Raw genomic sequence first — 14,769 nt, 5'->3', positions numbered from 1 at the left:
GTAGAAGAATATGGCATTTGTGGAAATAAAGAACTTGGGAAGAGGTGCATAGTTCAGAGGGCTGACCGAGATTTTTTCTTTGTACATTAAGTTTGAGGGGCCTGTGAGACATGCAAACAGAGATGCCAAGGAGATTGTTGGCTTTATGACTGGAGCTCGAAAAAGAAGTCTAGGTAAAGATATAATTGGGAGTCACTGACACACAAAAGCCCTTGGAAAATGGCACATCCTCCAAGGAGAGAGTGCCCAGGCCCGAGAGTGGCGAGGACTCCGCGCCCTTCTGAATGAACAGGTGGGTGAATGTAGATCTTTACCTAGGTGGTTTGATTTAATATAAAAATACTTTGGGGAGGAATATAATCTGGTAGTATCTATTTAGAAGCCAATAAATGTTCACACCCCTTGACCTAGTAATTCTACTTTGGAGAATTTATCCTAAAATCCAGACACCCCTTAATGTTACACTGAAGAACACTGAGAAATAATTCATGAGAGTAAAACCAGAAATAATCTTAACATTTGGGAACTGTTACACTAAAAAACTATTGATATTTTCCTTTGTGATTTCTTCTCCAGATTCTAAGCTTAGAAACTTCAGCCCCTCCAGACGTTTAATAAATATCCGCCTCCATTTATTTCAAGCTTAAAAAAAAAAAAAAAAGGATTATTTACCTTTATCTACCTAAAATGCACACTGCTTCGGGGTAGGGGTTTTCACCTGTTTTGTTCATTACGGTACACCTAGCACCTAGAACAGGCCCTAGCATACTGAATGTGCTCAACAGACTTTTGTTGAATTTAACATTTTAATCACGTAGAATTTATGTTGGGACAAAGATGTGAGGTGATAATATCCACTGAGATTTTTCTAATTGCTATCACATGGTCCCATTCCCATCTGTTAAATCGGGTTTCCTCTCCCCACTGCTCTGTGGCACCTCCTCCATCATCCACTAAGTGATCACAGACCACAGGGCCTGGGTCTGGCTCACCTATTCTGCCCCACTGCTGGGTCTGTCCAATCTCATGCCAAATTAGAAGCTCTGTGGTTTAGCACATGGTAGAGCTAGCCCCTTCACTACTCTTTGTTGTCCAGACTTGACTCTTCCATGCCTACCTCATCTTTCAAGACCGACAAAAATAAGTTTCTCAAATTTTAAAACATTTATTCAGATTCTGATTGAAACAAAGACTACTTACAAATTTCACTCATCTAGGAGAGGAAAAGAAGACTTATAGCCTGGCGGTCAGGGGTACAACTCTGGACCCACGCTGCCTGGGGTCAATCTCAATTCTGCCACTTTCAAGCTGCAGAATTTTCCTGTGCTTCTATCAAACAGAGGTCCCCAACCTTGTTGGCACCAGAGACCGGTGCTCCTATGAGAATCTAATGCCTGATGATCTGAGGCGGAGCTGAGGCGGTGACGCTAGTGCTGGGGAGCAGCTACAAATACAGATGAAGCTTCGCTCGCTGGCCCGCCGCTCACCTACTGCTGTGTGGCCTGGTTCCTAACAGGCCACGGACCAGTAGTGGTCTGCAGCCCGGGGTTTGGGGACCCCTGCTATAAAACGCAACTGTAGCAGAACCTACCCCGAAGCACTATTATAAAGATTCAATAAATATATGTGAAACCACCGACTAGAACTGCCAGTAGCTAGGGCTTGATAAGTATTAGCTGTTATTAACATCGTTTCACATTTTCTTCTTAAAGGTCTCAGTAAGATTATTCTCAGATATTTTATTTGTTTTGCTCCTCAAAAGGGGTTCATGGCTTCACAGCAGTTTACTACACCCCTCCTACGTTCTTGCCATTGGACTAAGTGCTTTACACTCACCCTCATGTGCTCCTGTTTGATGAAGAGGAGGTAAATGGGACAGCAGAGCCTTGGGAAATGGTGTTTGTGACATTAACATTCTGGCACCATCAGCCCCCATCGTGGTTGCCCCTTCTCCAAGAAGGATCCCAATCATGTTATCTCCTTGTTGTATGTGGCACAGACCACTCTAACTTCCCTGTGAGAAGCTGCGATGCCTGCTAGTCAAGGGTATGCGTTGGTATCAGGAGGGGTTCAGGCCCTGGCTCTCACAGTTACTGCGTACGAGACCGTGGACATATTAATATCTGAAGCCTCAATTTCCTCTTCTGTAAATGGAGAAAGTTATAGAGCTCTTTATGTTACTTAATAATGTTATTAATTGTGAGGATGATATCTGCCTATTCAATTCTGGGAGCCCAGGGCCAAAATGCATGAACTACAGACTGGCTCTGGAAGAACTACAGAAAGTAGCTCCTGTATTTACAAGGCAGGTCCTGGAGAAGATGGGGCCTCAACTCTCCTGGAGCCAGAGGCAGGAAGGCTGGAGGCTGGATCTAAATGGCTTCAAGAAGTCATGGCCACAACAGGCAGCTGAGTTGCAAATAATGCTAATAACAGGTCTCTGACTCTCACACATCCAGGGAAAGTTTTCAAGAAAACAATCTGATCTTAAATATTTACTGAGTTTTCAATCTGAGTGCATTCCCCTAACACAGGGGTTCTCAATTAGAATTGCAAATTCTCAAGCCCCACCCCAGACCTAGTGAAACAGAAACTCTGAAGGCGGGACCCAGGATCTGTTTTAACAAGCCCTCCAGGTGACTGATGATCGCTAAAGTTGGAGAACCACTTCTCCCAAACAGTTCCCTACACAAATGTACCAGAAAGACAATTCCCTGTGTACCTCCACTCACACCCTCACACCTGCAAGTATAACAAGGCAAATATACAGCCAAGATACACAAAGCCAAAGAATAAACAGATAGGTAAAGGAGTCTCGCTGTGGGTGGATGAGTGGGAAATAAGAGTAAGTAGGCAGAAGCAGACGTGAGATGACATCAAGAAAGGGCAGTAGCAGGAGAGGTTGCGTATGTCAGTGGCTGAAACAGACAAAACAGGAAAGCTGTCCCATTTACTAGGCTCTCTGTTAAGTTTCATTGCGGGAGGAACACACTGGTTATTGAGCAGGCAACAGGAAATGGGTCAGTTTCATGAACTATGCTTTATGGAGCAACTATAAGTATATGATCAAGGTTGAGGAGGGAGAAAGGAGCAGAGTATCCAGTGAAGCAATCACCAGCCACGAGTTGTATAAACAGGAAACATTTCGAGTTGCATTTGTTGCTGGTTTTTATAGCAAGAAGTCCCCTTATCAGTGATGCCCTTAGAACAGGGCACCAGGGGCCCTAGCCCTGGACCCCTAGGGGAGAGAGGTCCCCAGGGTCACGAGGTGTGCTCACTCCCGGGCCATCCTCTAGGTCCCCAGGGAATCCCTGTCCAAAAGGCCTCATGCCTACTTCCAGTCCTTCTCCTGGGCCTGTGGGTGCACACATGGGCCTGAGCAGGTGGCCAAGAGGCACCCCTAGGTCCAAGGGGTGGTGGAGATAGTCTAGCATAGACACACAAACCAGGGGTAGAGAGAATTGGTGCATCGCAGGCTAGGAGCTTTGTTTTGCACTGTTGTCCAAGACTCGCCAAAGTCAAGGTGAGCCCATCCCTTAGTGTGTGAGTCTGTGTGTTCAAATACTTTGATGGGTCACTGGTCTGGATGGAGGCTTCCATGGCAGGTCGGGAGCAGCACGAGGCAGACAGCACACCAACAGGAGTCAAAGCGGCTCAGAACGTCAGGCCCGAAAACGGGGATGGGTCTCAAGCTTTGGTCATGTCGATGGGGAAAAATGACTCTAAAATGTACCTTGGGAAGTCCACATATTTTTTTAAAGCCACTTAATGACTGAAAGTGCTCTGAGGTTCTGTGGAACTCATCATGATTGTATTAATTTCTGTGATTTTTTTTTTTTTTTTGTTAATAAGTAGCTCATGGTGACAAGCTGCAAACTTTCTCAGGGGAACATAGGACCCAACTTCCTGGCACAAGACTAAACACTGGCACTAAGGGCATGCGGCCCTGCTTTCCTTGGGAGATGGGGGACATCCTCCCTCTGGGTGGGCTCAGCGAGGCACTGTGGGCGGCAAGGGGACCCAGGAGAACCAGCAGCCCCCTTATGGGTCGGGGGAAAAGTCTCCTGGCGCTGACAGGAACCCCTGCAGCTCCACGTGGCAATGTAGCCCAGGAAGCCCCACTCAGTGTCCCAACTTTATGTGCACACTTCCTGGTGGGGCAAGAGGCCCAGCTCTGCCTCCCCCCAGCATTCCTGGTGGCGTTAGGGCAGCCTCCTCACTGCTCTGGGTTGCCAAAGGTCGCTACTAATGTGTGAAGATTCCACTCGGGTTAGACTGTGACCCAGTAAGATCCTGAGATACTATGATCCCGGTGTGGAATGTGAGAGAGCCTATGAAAAGAGATCCTTGAGAAAAGCAGAATAAATAGCATGGTATTGCTAACACCAGCAACCTCTCTTGATCTTAAATCCATAAGGTGTAGGGAGGAGAGCAAAAAGGAACAAATATTTATCGAACCCCTGGGTCAGGCATGCTGATAAGTGCTCTATGCGCGTCCTCCCATTGACCCCAGTGAGAGCCCAGTTCTGTCATCACGGTGCTCACGCTTTCCACCACACTGTGTGGCCTCCCAGCACGGCTCACCTACTGGCTGCCTCGTTCTATTATATCCAGGCCAGAAAAAAGTACCTTGTTCAAGTATCATTTTGATTATATCAGTCCCCTTCTCCCTCCACACCATAAAATGTCTCTTGAATTAGAACCCCTTTTAAACCTTTCAACAACTGATCCCAAACACTCACTGTTCTCGTCTGTTGGTCTATTTTGTGCTTACCACTCCAGCCGAGCAAAAATTACTTCGCAAATGAATTCCATTATGCACTCTGCTTATTCACCGTGTTAAGCCAGACGAGAGCGTTGACTGTTGCTGCTGTCTCTTCATATAGGAAGACCTCATTTATCCGACATCCTTGGGAATCGGCTGCTCCACAAAACTGATCGACATGAATGGATTCTCCCTCTTCCAGAAACGTAACCCTTTAAGCAACCTTAAATCCTTTTTGGAGTAAAGTCATGGTATAATCAAATGAAAGAGTTTCTTTATTTTAACCATTTTCTAATGGAAACATTTCTCTAATACATTAGAGACCCTTCTAGCCTCAGTTAACAGAACATAATGAATATCGATTAATCTCCTCCTGATGGTGCAGGTCATGCTTAATGAATAACAGTAACCATGCTGTGCTGGAGCTGGAAATGGAAGTGGTTCAGGGTGAAGCCAAATGCACGTGTGCTTGCTCTCTCCAGCACACGCCCGCTGGCTCTCTCTGGCTCGCTCGCTCTCTCTCTTTCTCTCTCTCTCTCTTTCCCTCCCTCTCTCTCTTTCTCTCTTCTCTACTTGCCTGTTAGGAGTTCCCCTAAAATACTTTCTTGCAGAAGCTCCTGTCATCAGCCTAGATCCTGGTGAGTAGGTGCAGTTACACAGAACTCAGGAGGGCGTAACTTACTGCTTTTCTGCACAATATCTAGAGTTTACATGCTGGCTTTTGTCAGAGTCTATAAATTCCTCATTAGAGAAAAAAATAAAAAAAGAACACTCTTCCACAACCACCTACGAGCCAGAGCTTTCCAAATTTCCTTACCATGTGACTTTCAACAGGATTCCAGGAACACATACCATTCAAAAGTGCTTCTTTAATGCTATGACATGAGACGTTCTATGCAGAACTGGCATGATGGATCACTTTTCTTATAAGCCCTTAGAAAAATCATTTTACATGGTGAATAACAATTCCATAGGTTGAATCAATAAGGTAATATCGACTCATATGGAGGAAAATGGTAAAAATACAGGAACAGACCTTCTTTCATCTGGATGCAATGTGTAACTGTGCGAACCAAAAATGCTTTTTGTACCCAATGTTACGGCAGGTTCTACAACAAAACTTCACGAGGAGGGAAAGCACAGCCTGGGGGGAAATGCCCTTGTCCACCCCTATATCAGACTTCAACTTCATTCTTACTGTGACAACAAAGGTTTTATAAAATCTACGGCATCAATGCATGCAAGAGTGAGTCAATCAACGCTGCTTAAACGTGGTGGCATTTAATTAATCAGAACCCACTAGAGCAAAAGTTAGGCAAGAACTGCTAAAACGGACTCCTTTCAAAAACACTACAAATCTGTTCAATGCCATGTTTAGAAATAAGTGGTTGTAAAACCACAAACTTATTTTGCTGTTTTAAAGGCTTGCTCCTTTTTTTTAATTGGCAACTACTTTACTAGCTTCTTTTCTAATGGCAAAGCCATCGATTAGAGAGTCATGAGGTGAATGGCTTTGCCCACCATGTCTTTTGCCTTTTCCACTGGCTTTAGACCTAAGAGGGGGAAGAATTCTGCGAGTCTGACTTGTACCCGCTCTCATGACACATGGCGGGCTCGCCACAGAGAACCCGGTAAAACAGGTATGGCTTTAGCTGACTCAGAATCCTGCAGAGAATCTGACAGGCTGTCCTTTCTAAACCTGGATGAACCGACATTACACTGAATCATCAAGATTCGTCTGTGTGCTCTTTCTTCTTTCGAGAGTAGTTCAACTTTTTTATACTTATCTCCTCTGCATTGTTTGTCAGATCTGTAGGGGAAAATTAAGTAAGATTCTGAAAGAGCTGGAAGCGGAGAAATGAAACTCAAAGTGAAGAAGCCTAGCCTGAGAGCCCAGCGGAAGGTAGCCCCACCGGCCTGAGGGACGCCCAGACGTGAGCGCGAGAAAAGTACTCGGGATGGAGGCGAAAGTGAGGTACCCACAAATCACCAATGCAGAGCTAGGGGCACGTCAGTCATTACTTAGATATACTAAAAGGAAGAGTCAATTTGACGAATATTTATGAAGCGCCTACTAGGTTTAAGTTGCTGCACGGCTGCTGTGGGGGGTACAAAGATGAATCAGATCTGGATCCTGCCCTCCAGGGGTTCACGATGATGCAAGGACCCTGGTGTCATCTACTTTGTGTTCGCTGTCCTAACGAGACCATTGTTAAAGGGCTGTATTCAGTTTTGATAGCCGCTATTTGTTTTTAATGTGGAGAAACCAGAGAGGAGGGAGAGGGCACAAAACAGGCTCTGTGACGAAAAAGCTACAGAGACCCAGTTACTATCTTCAAGTTAATGAAAGGTTTTAAATAAAGGAACCGAGTAAAAGGAAAGAGGTTTGAATGACAGCAGGTGAGGTTTCAGGCCGGCCCAGGAATTTCTTGACAATCAGGTTAACAGAATACTGGAATTGGTCACAGAGGGAGTTCCTAGTGTGGCCTTTCCCTGGGAAAAATTTTGATGAACCCACAATTTCAAGTCACGGACATTAACCCTCCTGAAGGCAGAAGGGCGAACTACATTTCTCTGGGCTCCATGCTCCTAAGAGGCAGAGCTGGGTTTTCTTCCCTAATCCCCGTCCCTGAGGGATCTGTTGAGTGACCACCTACCTGATCTACAGCCCCACCAATAAGTATCACAAAACTACCTAGGGTACAAGACCTCACCAGGCAGCGAAGCCAAGAATTAATCTTCCAACAGCCACGTCACGTATGATGCAAGGGTTCATTCGCAATAGAGCCTGTAACGCTAAACATCTCAAAAAGAAAAGTCTTTAAGTAGCACGTGCAAATTAGAATTGTATTTCCATTTACAAGGACATAAAATGTAAGTAATGAAAGAGGAAGACGGACTTTTCTGCAAATTAGAGACAGTAATTTCTAAGGAAATTTGTAGTAGGTATTTTCTAGATTCAGAAATATCTTTTGATTCCACGTAAAGAAAATGTTTCAAGAAAAACAGGGAAATGGGGTCTTCCCTTTACACCTTAAGAAACACTAGCATGTAAGAATTAAGAACTGGCACACACACAGGCACACGAGAAAAGCATTCCCCCTTGAGTCAGACTGTGGGCTGGTGAGTGAGGCCGTTTAGTTGTGACTTTCACTTCCTGGATCCCCGGAACTTCTTGAGGACAGGGACCCTATATAAATGTTTGTTAAATGAACGCACTAAAGATGTGCCCTGCCTGTAAGGCAGGGGTGACAGTGCCTACCTTGTGGGTTTGTTAGGACAAGTGAGTTAATGTCAGTAGTGAGTGTAGCACAAACTAAGTTAGGTCTAAGTCACGATTTATCGCTATGGACTCCAGGTATCTCAGTTTCTTTTACATGAAAAATAAGGACCTTTCTATATTCCAGGTTTTTAATCCCCCCTCTCCCCCATAGGGTATTGCCATATGAAATGGACTATCACGAGCGTGGGCCTTTCAAGCTCACATTCTGCAGTGGTTATGTAAAGTCTGCTGGATTATTCTGCACCCTGACCTTGACAGCAGCCTGAAGTGCCTGGACTGTCATCGTAAGACTACCAGAAAGTATTGGCAAATGACGTGTTCAGAGAATGATAAAAAATGTTCACATATCGTACCCTCTTGATCATCACTACTTTGTTCCATCTAAACCTCAAAGGTGGTTCCCCGAGATCGGTGTCTACGGGAGAAAGAGAAAATGAAAAAAAAACATACAAAATACAATACGAAGAACATGAGCAGCTGTAACTTGCATAAAGCACCAAATTTCTTTTGTAGGAAAATTTTGTTTAGTGCACGATAAGCCAGACGCTAGTGCATGGGCAGGTGGGGGTGCCCCTCTGCGGAGGCCCTTGGGGAGCCACCTCTGGGTGCTCCCTTTCCTGGCCTGCCTCCGGGGTTAGGAATGGATCCTGGTTAAAGGCAAAGGTTATATCTTTCATACTTAGGGATACTTCCCCAGAGGCACTGCTGCAGCCCCTGAAACTCTTCTAATAGTTTCTTTCCTCATTATTAAAGTGGCATAGAATGTGCCACCAAAGAAGAGAAATTCTCTACCTGAAATCAGCAGCAGCTCAGTGGGAATCAAGACTCTGGAAAGGTCACAGAGGGGGTCAAAAAAAATCTCTTTCTTCTGTGGCCAGAGGGGGTTTATTGTTGCTGGTGCCCAAACTGGAAAAGGAATAGCATGAGATTAATAATTGAAATGTTGCTATTATTGGTTTTCTAAACTATTTGTGGGTTATTCTTTCCCTGGAGTCATCAAGCCTGTAAGCGGCTCAAAAGATGGACGGATTTAACATGCACTGAGAAAATACCTACTACAGCCAGGCACTTTACATATACTCATTTCTAGCTGAGTCCTCGCACAATCCAATAAGGCTTTAAAAAGGGCGGGGTGGGGAGCGCTCAGAGAAGTTAAGTAACATGCCCAAAGTCATACAGCTAGATTCGAACCCATGTTTCTCTGATTCAAGTATTGTATCATACTATCTGAACTTGAGGATAAAATAAATGAGCTTTGATTCACTACTCAAATGTGGTGAGAATGAACACAATATTTATACTTACTCATTTTAAAAATATAAAACAAACACAGGAAAAGATATTTTAGAACATGTGTCATCAAACTCTTTTAATGGAAGATGATTCAGGATCCATTTCTTGGTAGGCATCTTGGTAGGTGTGTTCGGGCCCATCTCATGACAGATTTCGGCATTACAGTTTTGGGAAGTCTGACTGTGTAAGCCAATACTTTTCAACATGGCTCATCTCAGGTACAGTAGAACACGACTTGGAATTTAGAATCCTCTCACTCAGAATTGATGGCAATACAGACCTCTGTGGTTGGCCTTTGTACTACATATTGAAAAAAGCCTCACTAAGCAAGTTGATGGAGTAAACAACAATTGCAAGGAGAATGTTTAACCTTTTAAATAAACCTCTTTAAAGAAGTTTAACTTAATCTGTCCCAAGCAACTGAAAAGGTACTATTTATAAACCTAACCTTAGAAACAAATTTTGGAAGAGTGATTACACTTTGCAACCCATTAATTCGTATTATCAAACATACCCTGCTTCAAAGACAGCATTTCTCTCTAAATACCTGGCAGTTCAGAATGCTCCACTAATGCACTCAGGCCTTCGCCCAATATTCCAACCTGGGGCAATTGTACCCCATTTAAACAAATGAATGCACTCCTGAATTCCAGCTGAAATGCCTCACCTGTCATTATACGTCTCCTGAGAAGAATCCCATGTTTGAAAACTATAAAAAAAATCACTCTTCTTAGAGAATTCACAGGAAAAGCCTTGGTTCTTCAGGATACACACAGGGAGTCCATGTGTTCTGATTAGGATATGGTAAAAATCAGGTTCAGTGAATCCCGAGGATGTCGCCAAGGAGGGAAAAAGGAGGTCACTGGAGTCTCAGAAGCACTCATCACAGTAAGTGAATGGAGGTTCCAGCAATACAGTCCTTGATTATAGAGGTCACCTGTCTGTTTTAGAGCATGACCAACAGTGTCTTTCAATAAGACCCAGGCCTGGGCTAGTGCAGAGTAATGCTGAACTGGTTGAGAAAGGGAGGAGGAAGACTAGAAGAACTATAGAGATGCACAGAGAAACTCTGCAGAATCAAAGCGTACAAAGCATAAGAATAATTAAGAGAGCACACAGACAAGACGGAGAGAAACCCAGGGTTGAGAGAAACCCGGGGTTGAAAGAGGTGACCAGGGAGGTCACCTGGGACAGGGAGGGAAGGCTTGCAAATAAAAAGAGTGTGCTCCTGAGACCTTTGAGATCCCTGATTATTATTAAACGTAATACCTTACACACCCACAGTCCTTTATCTGGTGTAAAGCACTGAAAGAACACTGTGGTAGGAGGAGTGCCCTGTCTTAGCCTCAGGGGTATGGTTTACAAGCCACATGAATTTAGAATGAAATGAACAGGAGGAGAACAGCCCCGTTCCCAAGATGGCTTTCTATAAAGTTGACAAAATACATGCCAACCCACATACCCAGCCCTCTGTGAAAGGGAAAGCGGCCGGTTACTACGTTCTCAATTCAATGCCAAGTTCCTTCTCTAATGCTCACCCGGAGTGTCCAGCAGAGGGAGTCTCAAGGAGGCACTTAATAAAGAGAAAATTGTTTCATTTTAACACTCCATAGACAGTCGGAGCATTGACTGTAGCCCCCTCCCATAGACACAGACGAACAATGAATGCCCAACACGGTCCGCCTAGCATGGCCACAGAGCCACCGGCTCGTTCTATTCTGCGTGGTGGAGTGATCAGAAATTTCGTTTTGTTTTGTCGAATGGTTAAATGGACCTTGTGTTCTTCAGAATCAAAGAGGAAAGCCCCTGGAATAACATCTCTCTGTTGCCTTCTAAACAGCCCCTTTGTTTCCAAGAGAGTCTGAAAAAAAAATATTTACAGTCCATAGGTTATTTACAGCCTCGTTATCCAGGCCTGACTGGTAACTTTATTCCACCCAGAAACCTAATTCATTTGGAGCCCTGGAACTAATAACAGATTTTCTTTTCAGATAAGTTTTTTTTTTTTAATCTGCCTCTCACAACAGAGATAAAACTATTAATGCGTTCCCTGTTTCACTGGCCACCACTGTTCTCCAGACTGATAGAAGGATTAAAATCTCCTCTCCTCGCCCCTCCTCTCTGTTCCACACAGACCCTTTCCCCTCTCATTTGCTATTTCATCCACAGAATATCTGAACAAAACCGAAAGAAAGCCAGATGGACTGACGCTAAAAGTATGTAAAAGCTGCTATTCCAATGATTTCATGAGAAAAACATTTTCACGATGAAATGACTGAAAAATCAGGCACACTTGGGTTTAAAATTTCTCCTACTACAAGCACACAAAAACACACCGAAGTGTAAAAAACTTAGTTGATTCTGGTTTGATTTCTGGCTGGAAGCTGACAGAACTGACTGAAGAGAAACGAAAGAGAGAGGGAGTGCAAGGGAAATCTAACGCTTTTGCTCTACGTTCTTCTCTTTCTTTCTAAAGACAGTCAAATGAGAAAAAAAAAAACGGCCCAGCGCCAGGTGAAGGTGCACCACGCAGGTTTCCCCAGATCGATCGAGAAAAAACGTCTTGGCCGCCTCCCCGACTTGAAAACCTAAACTACATTTTCCCTTACCCACGCTAATGCGGGGAGATTTTAGCCTATTTCATTGTTCTGCCCGGGTCTGAAATGGACTTTTCCTCTCTACCCCCCTCATCACCTAGCCCCGCACATTCTGATTCCACGGCACCCCCGTCAGAGGCTCGCAGAGGAATAAAGGAGTGTGGGGTGGGAGTGGAGAGAAATGCAAAGGAGTCAGTCGTGAGGACAGAGTGGGAAGGAGATAATCCTGAAGGTAAATCTTCGGGGGTGGTGGGGGACAGGACGAAAGATAAACTGCATCACCTTTATTTATTACGAATAAATAAAAAGCACAGTCATGGATCGGTCTTTGCCCAGGCGCCCCCTCCCAATTTCTTTTCTTCGGGCAGTAGCCCACCCTCGCACCCCCCACCCCCCTTTTCCACCCTGGAAATAAGATCCTGTTAAATTCCGGATCCTGGTCGTTTTCTGGGCAAAGAAGGGGGCGGCGGGGAGGGGCGGGGAGCCGGTGAAAGCCCGGGGGTGGGGCGCGGAGGCCGGGCGCTGGGGGGCTGCGGGCCGGGGGCTGCCCGGCGAGGGGCCGCGGGCAGAACAAAGCTGCGGGGGCCGCGGCGGCGCCGGCCGAGCGGGGTCCGCGGGCCGGACGCCCCTTACCTTCGTACACGGGGGCCATCGGGGCCGGGGTGTCCGCGATTCATGGCAACGGAGAAGGGAACGCGGCGCGCGAGCTCGGCCCCCCCAGCCTCAGTCGGAATCTGCCATCTTGAGCCTGTGTCTCCGCTCTCGGCGCGGCCGGGGCCGCCAGCGCCCGCATCACCGCCTCACTTGGCCGGCGCCGGGGGAGGGGGCCGGGCGCTGCCGCCGCCGCGGCCCGGACCCTGCGCGGGGGCTCCGGGGCGGCCGGGCGGGCGCAGCGGCCGAGGCCGAGGGGGCCGGGCGGCCGCGGCCCCCGAGCGGGTCCGCTGTGGGGCGGGAGCCGGGGCGGGCAGCGCGCGGCCAGTCCCCGGCCGGAGCTCAGCTCAGCATGGCTGTGTGTGGGGGCTTCGGCAAAAAGTTGCACGGGAGGCGGAGGAGGGGCGGAGGAGCCGAGGAGGGGCGGGGGCGGGGCCGGGGCGGGGAGCGGCGGCGAGAGCGAGCGAGCGAGCGAGCCGCGGAGAGCGGAGTCCGCGCGCAATCGAGCGCCGATGGCACGGATGCGAGGCGGGAAGGCCGAGCCGAGGGCAGAGCTGGCGGCCGGCCGGGGCGGGGCCGGGGTGGGCGGGACGCCGGGGCGGGGCGCGGGGCGGGGAAGGGCGGGGCCGAGGGTGTGGCGATTAAGGGAGCGAGCGAGGCGCGGCAGGGCAAGGTGTGCGCGCAGATCGGTTCCGATTGGCAAAGGAGAGCCGGTCCGCGGAGGTAGCCACCAGAACTTTGTGCGTGTGTGTGCGCGCGTGCTGGGGCGGGAGGGGGAGCAGCCGAGCTAGGGGGAGCCGGCTGGCGGAGTGTCTCCCCCTGTCGCACCTGGTTGGCGCTCCCTGAGAGGTGTGGGAGGAATGACTGAGGGAGTGGGCGCACACCGTCCTCGGAGAGAGGATGAGTGAGTGAGTGAAGGAGCTTGAAATCCATAGGAGGTCAGAGATGCAGAAGCCATTCTGTGCACGCTTAAGAAATGCAGCCCCCGGTGGTCGCTGAATTCCTGCGGGAGCCTGGTTTCCCCGCTGTCTTCTTGACCACAATGTCCTTAGGGGCTCCCTCACCGTCGCCTGGACAGGCGGTCCCTGCCGACTCGTTCTCAGGCCTCTGCTCTCATCCACACTCTCCCCAGCCCTGAGCCTCTCCGGGTTTACTTCTGCAGCCCCGTCCTGGGTTCTCTAACAGGATGTCCTGCCATCGCCTGCAACTTACGAAGACTGGAGTCTCCTCTTAGGCAGTGTTTTGAAAACTAGGTCGTGACACATTCACTGGTCGTGAAATAAATTCAATTAAAACAATCAGCTCTTTAAAAAAATGAAATGTAATAGAATAGAAAATATTAGGATCCGTTGTTCTTAGTGAGGGTAACTACAGCTTCACAAACCTTTTATTTCAGTTATATACACTGGACGACTAGACTGCACTGTGACATAAATTGTATTTCCTAATACTGAAAGTCATGGATCAAAAAAAGTTTAAAATCTATGTTTGGAGGTATAAAATAATGATCTCTGAGACTGTACAACTTCCCTGAAAACAAACCCATTATATTCTCAGTATCGTTTATCATTCCCAACCTCTATACCTCATGACCCCACCCCCCAACCTCAAGACAAGACCTTTCATACGTTTTTCTAGTTTCGAAGTGGCATATCATTCCCCTTCGTGTCAGGATGACCTCTGACTCTGCCATCTTCCCTGCCCCCATAGTCAGTGCTCCACTTCCTACTGCATCTCATAGCCTAATGTCATTCACATTTGCAGATTCCTAGATACCATTGCTAAAACGGGCCTCAGAGGTCATCGGGGCCAGCCCTGCCCTTTTAAAATTGAAGAAATGACGTATATTGCTCAGTGTTATGCAGTACTAAATCTTGGCTCCCACTCTGATGTTCTTTGCTTCACACCATCCATTCATCCCTTCTTTTCTATCCCCCTTGCCATCCTTAATGGGTCTCAGTCCTGTTCACCTAAGTGTCGCTGCCGCTTTCATAATACATAGCTCTGCCCACACCAGGCTCCTGCTCACATTCATCAAGGACTCACCTCTGCACTCAGGACCGAGGTTTCTCACTCCTTGGCTCTTGATCAAGGCAGGCAGGTCCTGACTTACCTTTCCAAGCACTTAAGTTCAGCAAGTCACTGCCTCTCCAGCCAGACAGGTTTATTCATGGTCCTCC

At 47.2% G+C, this 14,769-nt stretch overlaps 1 protein-coding gene across 5 annotated transcripts in view; it reads right to left on the bottom strand.

Annotated features, from left to right (window-relative positions):
- Positions 1–12,793, bottom strand: part of LOC120601148 (homeodomain-interacting protein kinase 2) — a 104,895-nt gene extending 92,102 nt beyond the window's left edge. For 3 of the 5 annotated variants that reach the window (XM_039860827.1, XM_039860830.1, XM_039860828.1), the window contains exon 1: positions 12,572–12,792. In XM_039860827.1, coding sequence (XP_039716761.1) covers positions 12,572–12,590 — 19 coding nt within the window. In that variant the 5' untranslated portion in view covers positions 12,591–12,792. Of the gene's footprint in view, positions 1–12,571 lie in introns of all 5 variants that reach the window. The other 2 variants (XM_039860826.1, XM_039860829.1) reach the window with 2 other exon arrangements.
- Positions 12,794–14,769: the final 1,976 nt, after the last annotated feature.

Source organism: Pteropus medius, unplaced genomic scaffold (assembly GCF_902729225.1).
Source record: "Pteropus medius unplaced genomic scaffold, Ma_sr-lr_union100, whole genome shotgun sequence".
Classification (NCBI taxonomy): domain Eukaryota; kingdom Metazoa; phylum Chordata; class Mammalia; order Chiroptera; family Pteropodidae; genus Pteropus; species Pteropus medius.
This window is presented reverse-complemented; position numbering and strand designations above follow the sequence as displayed.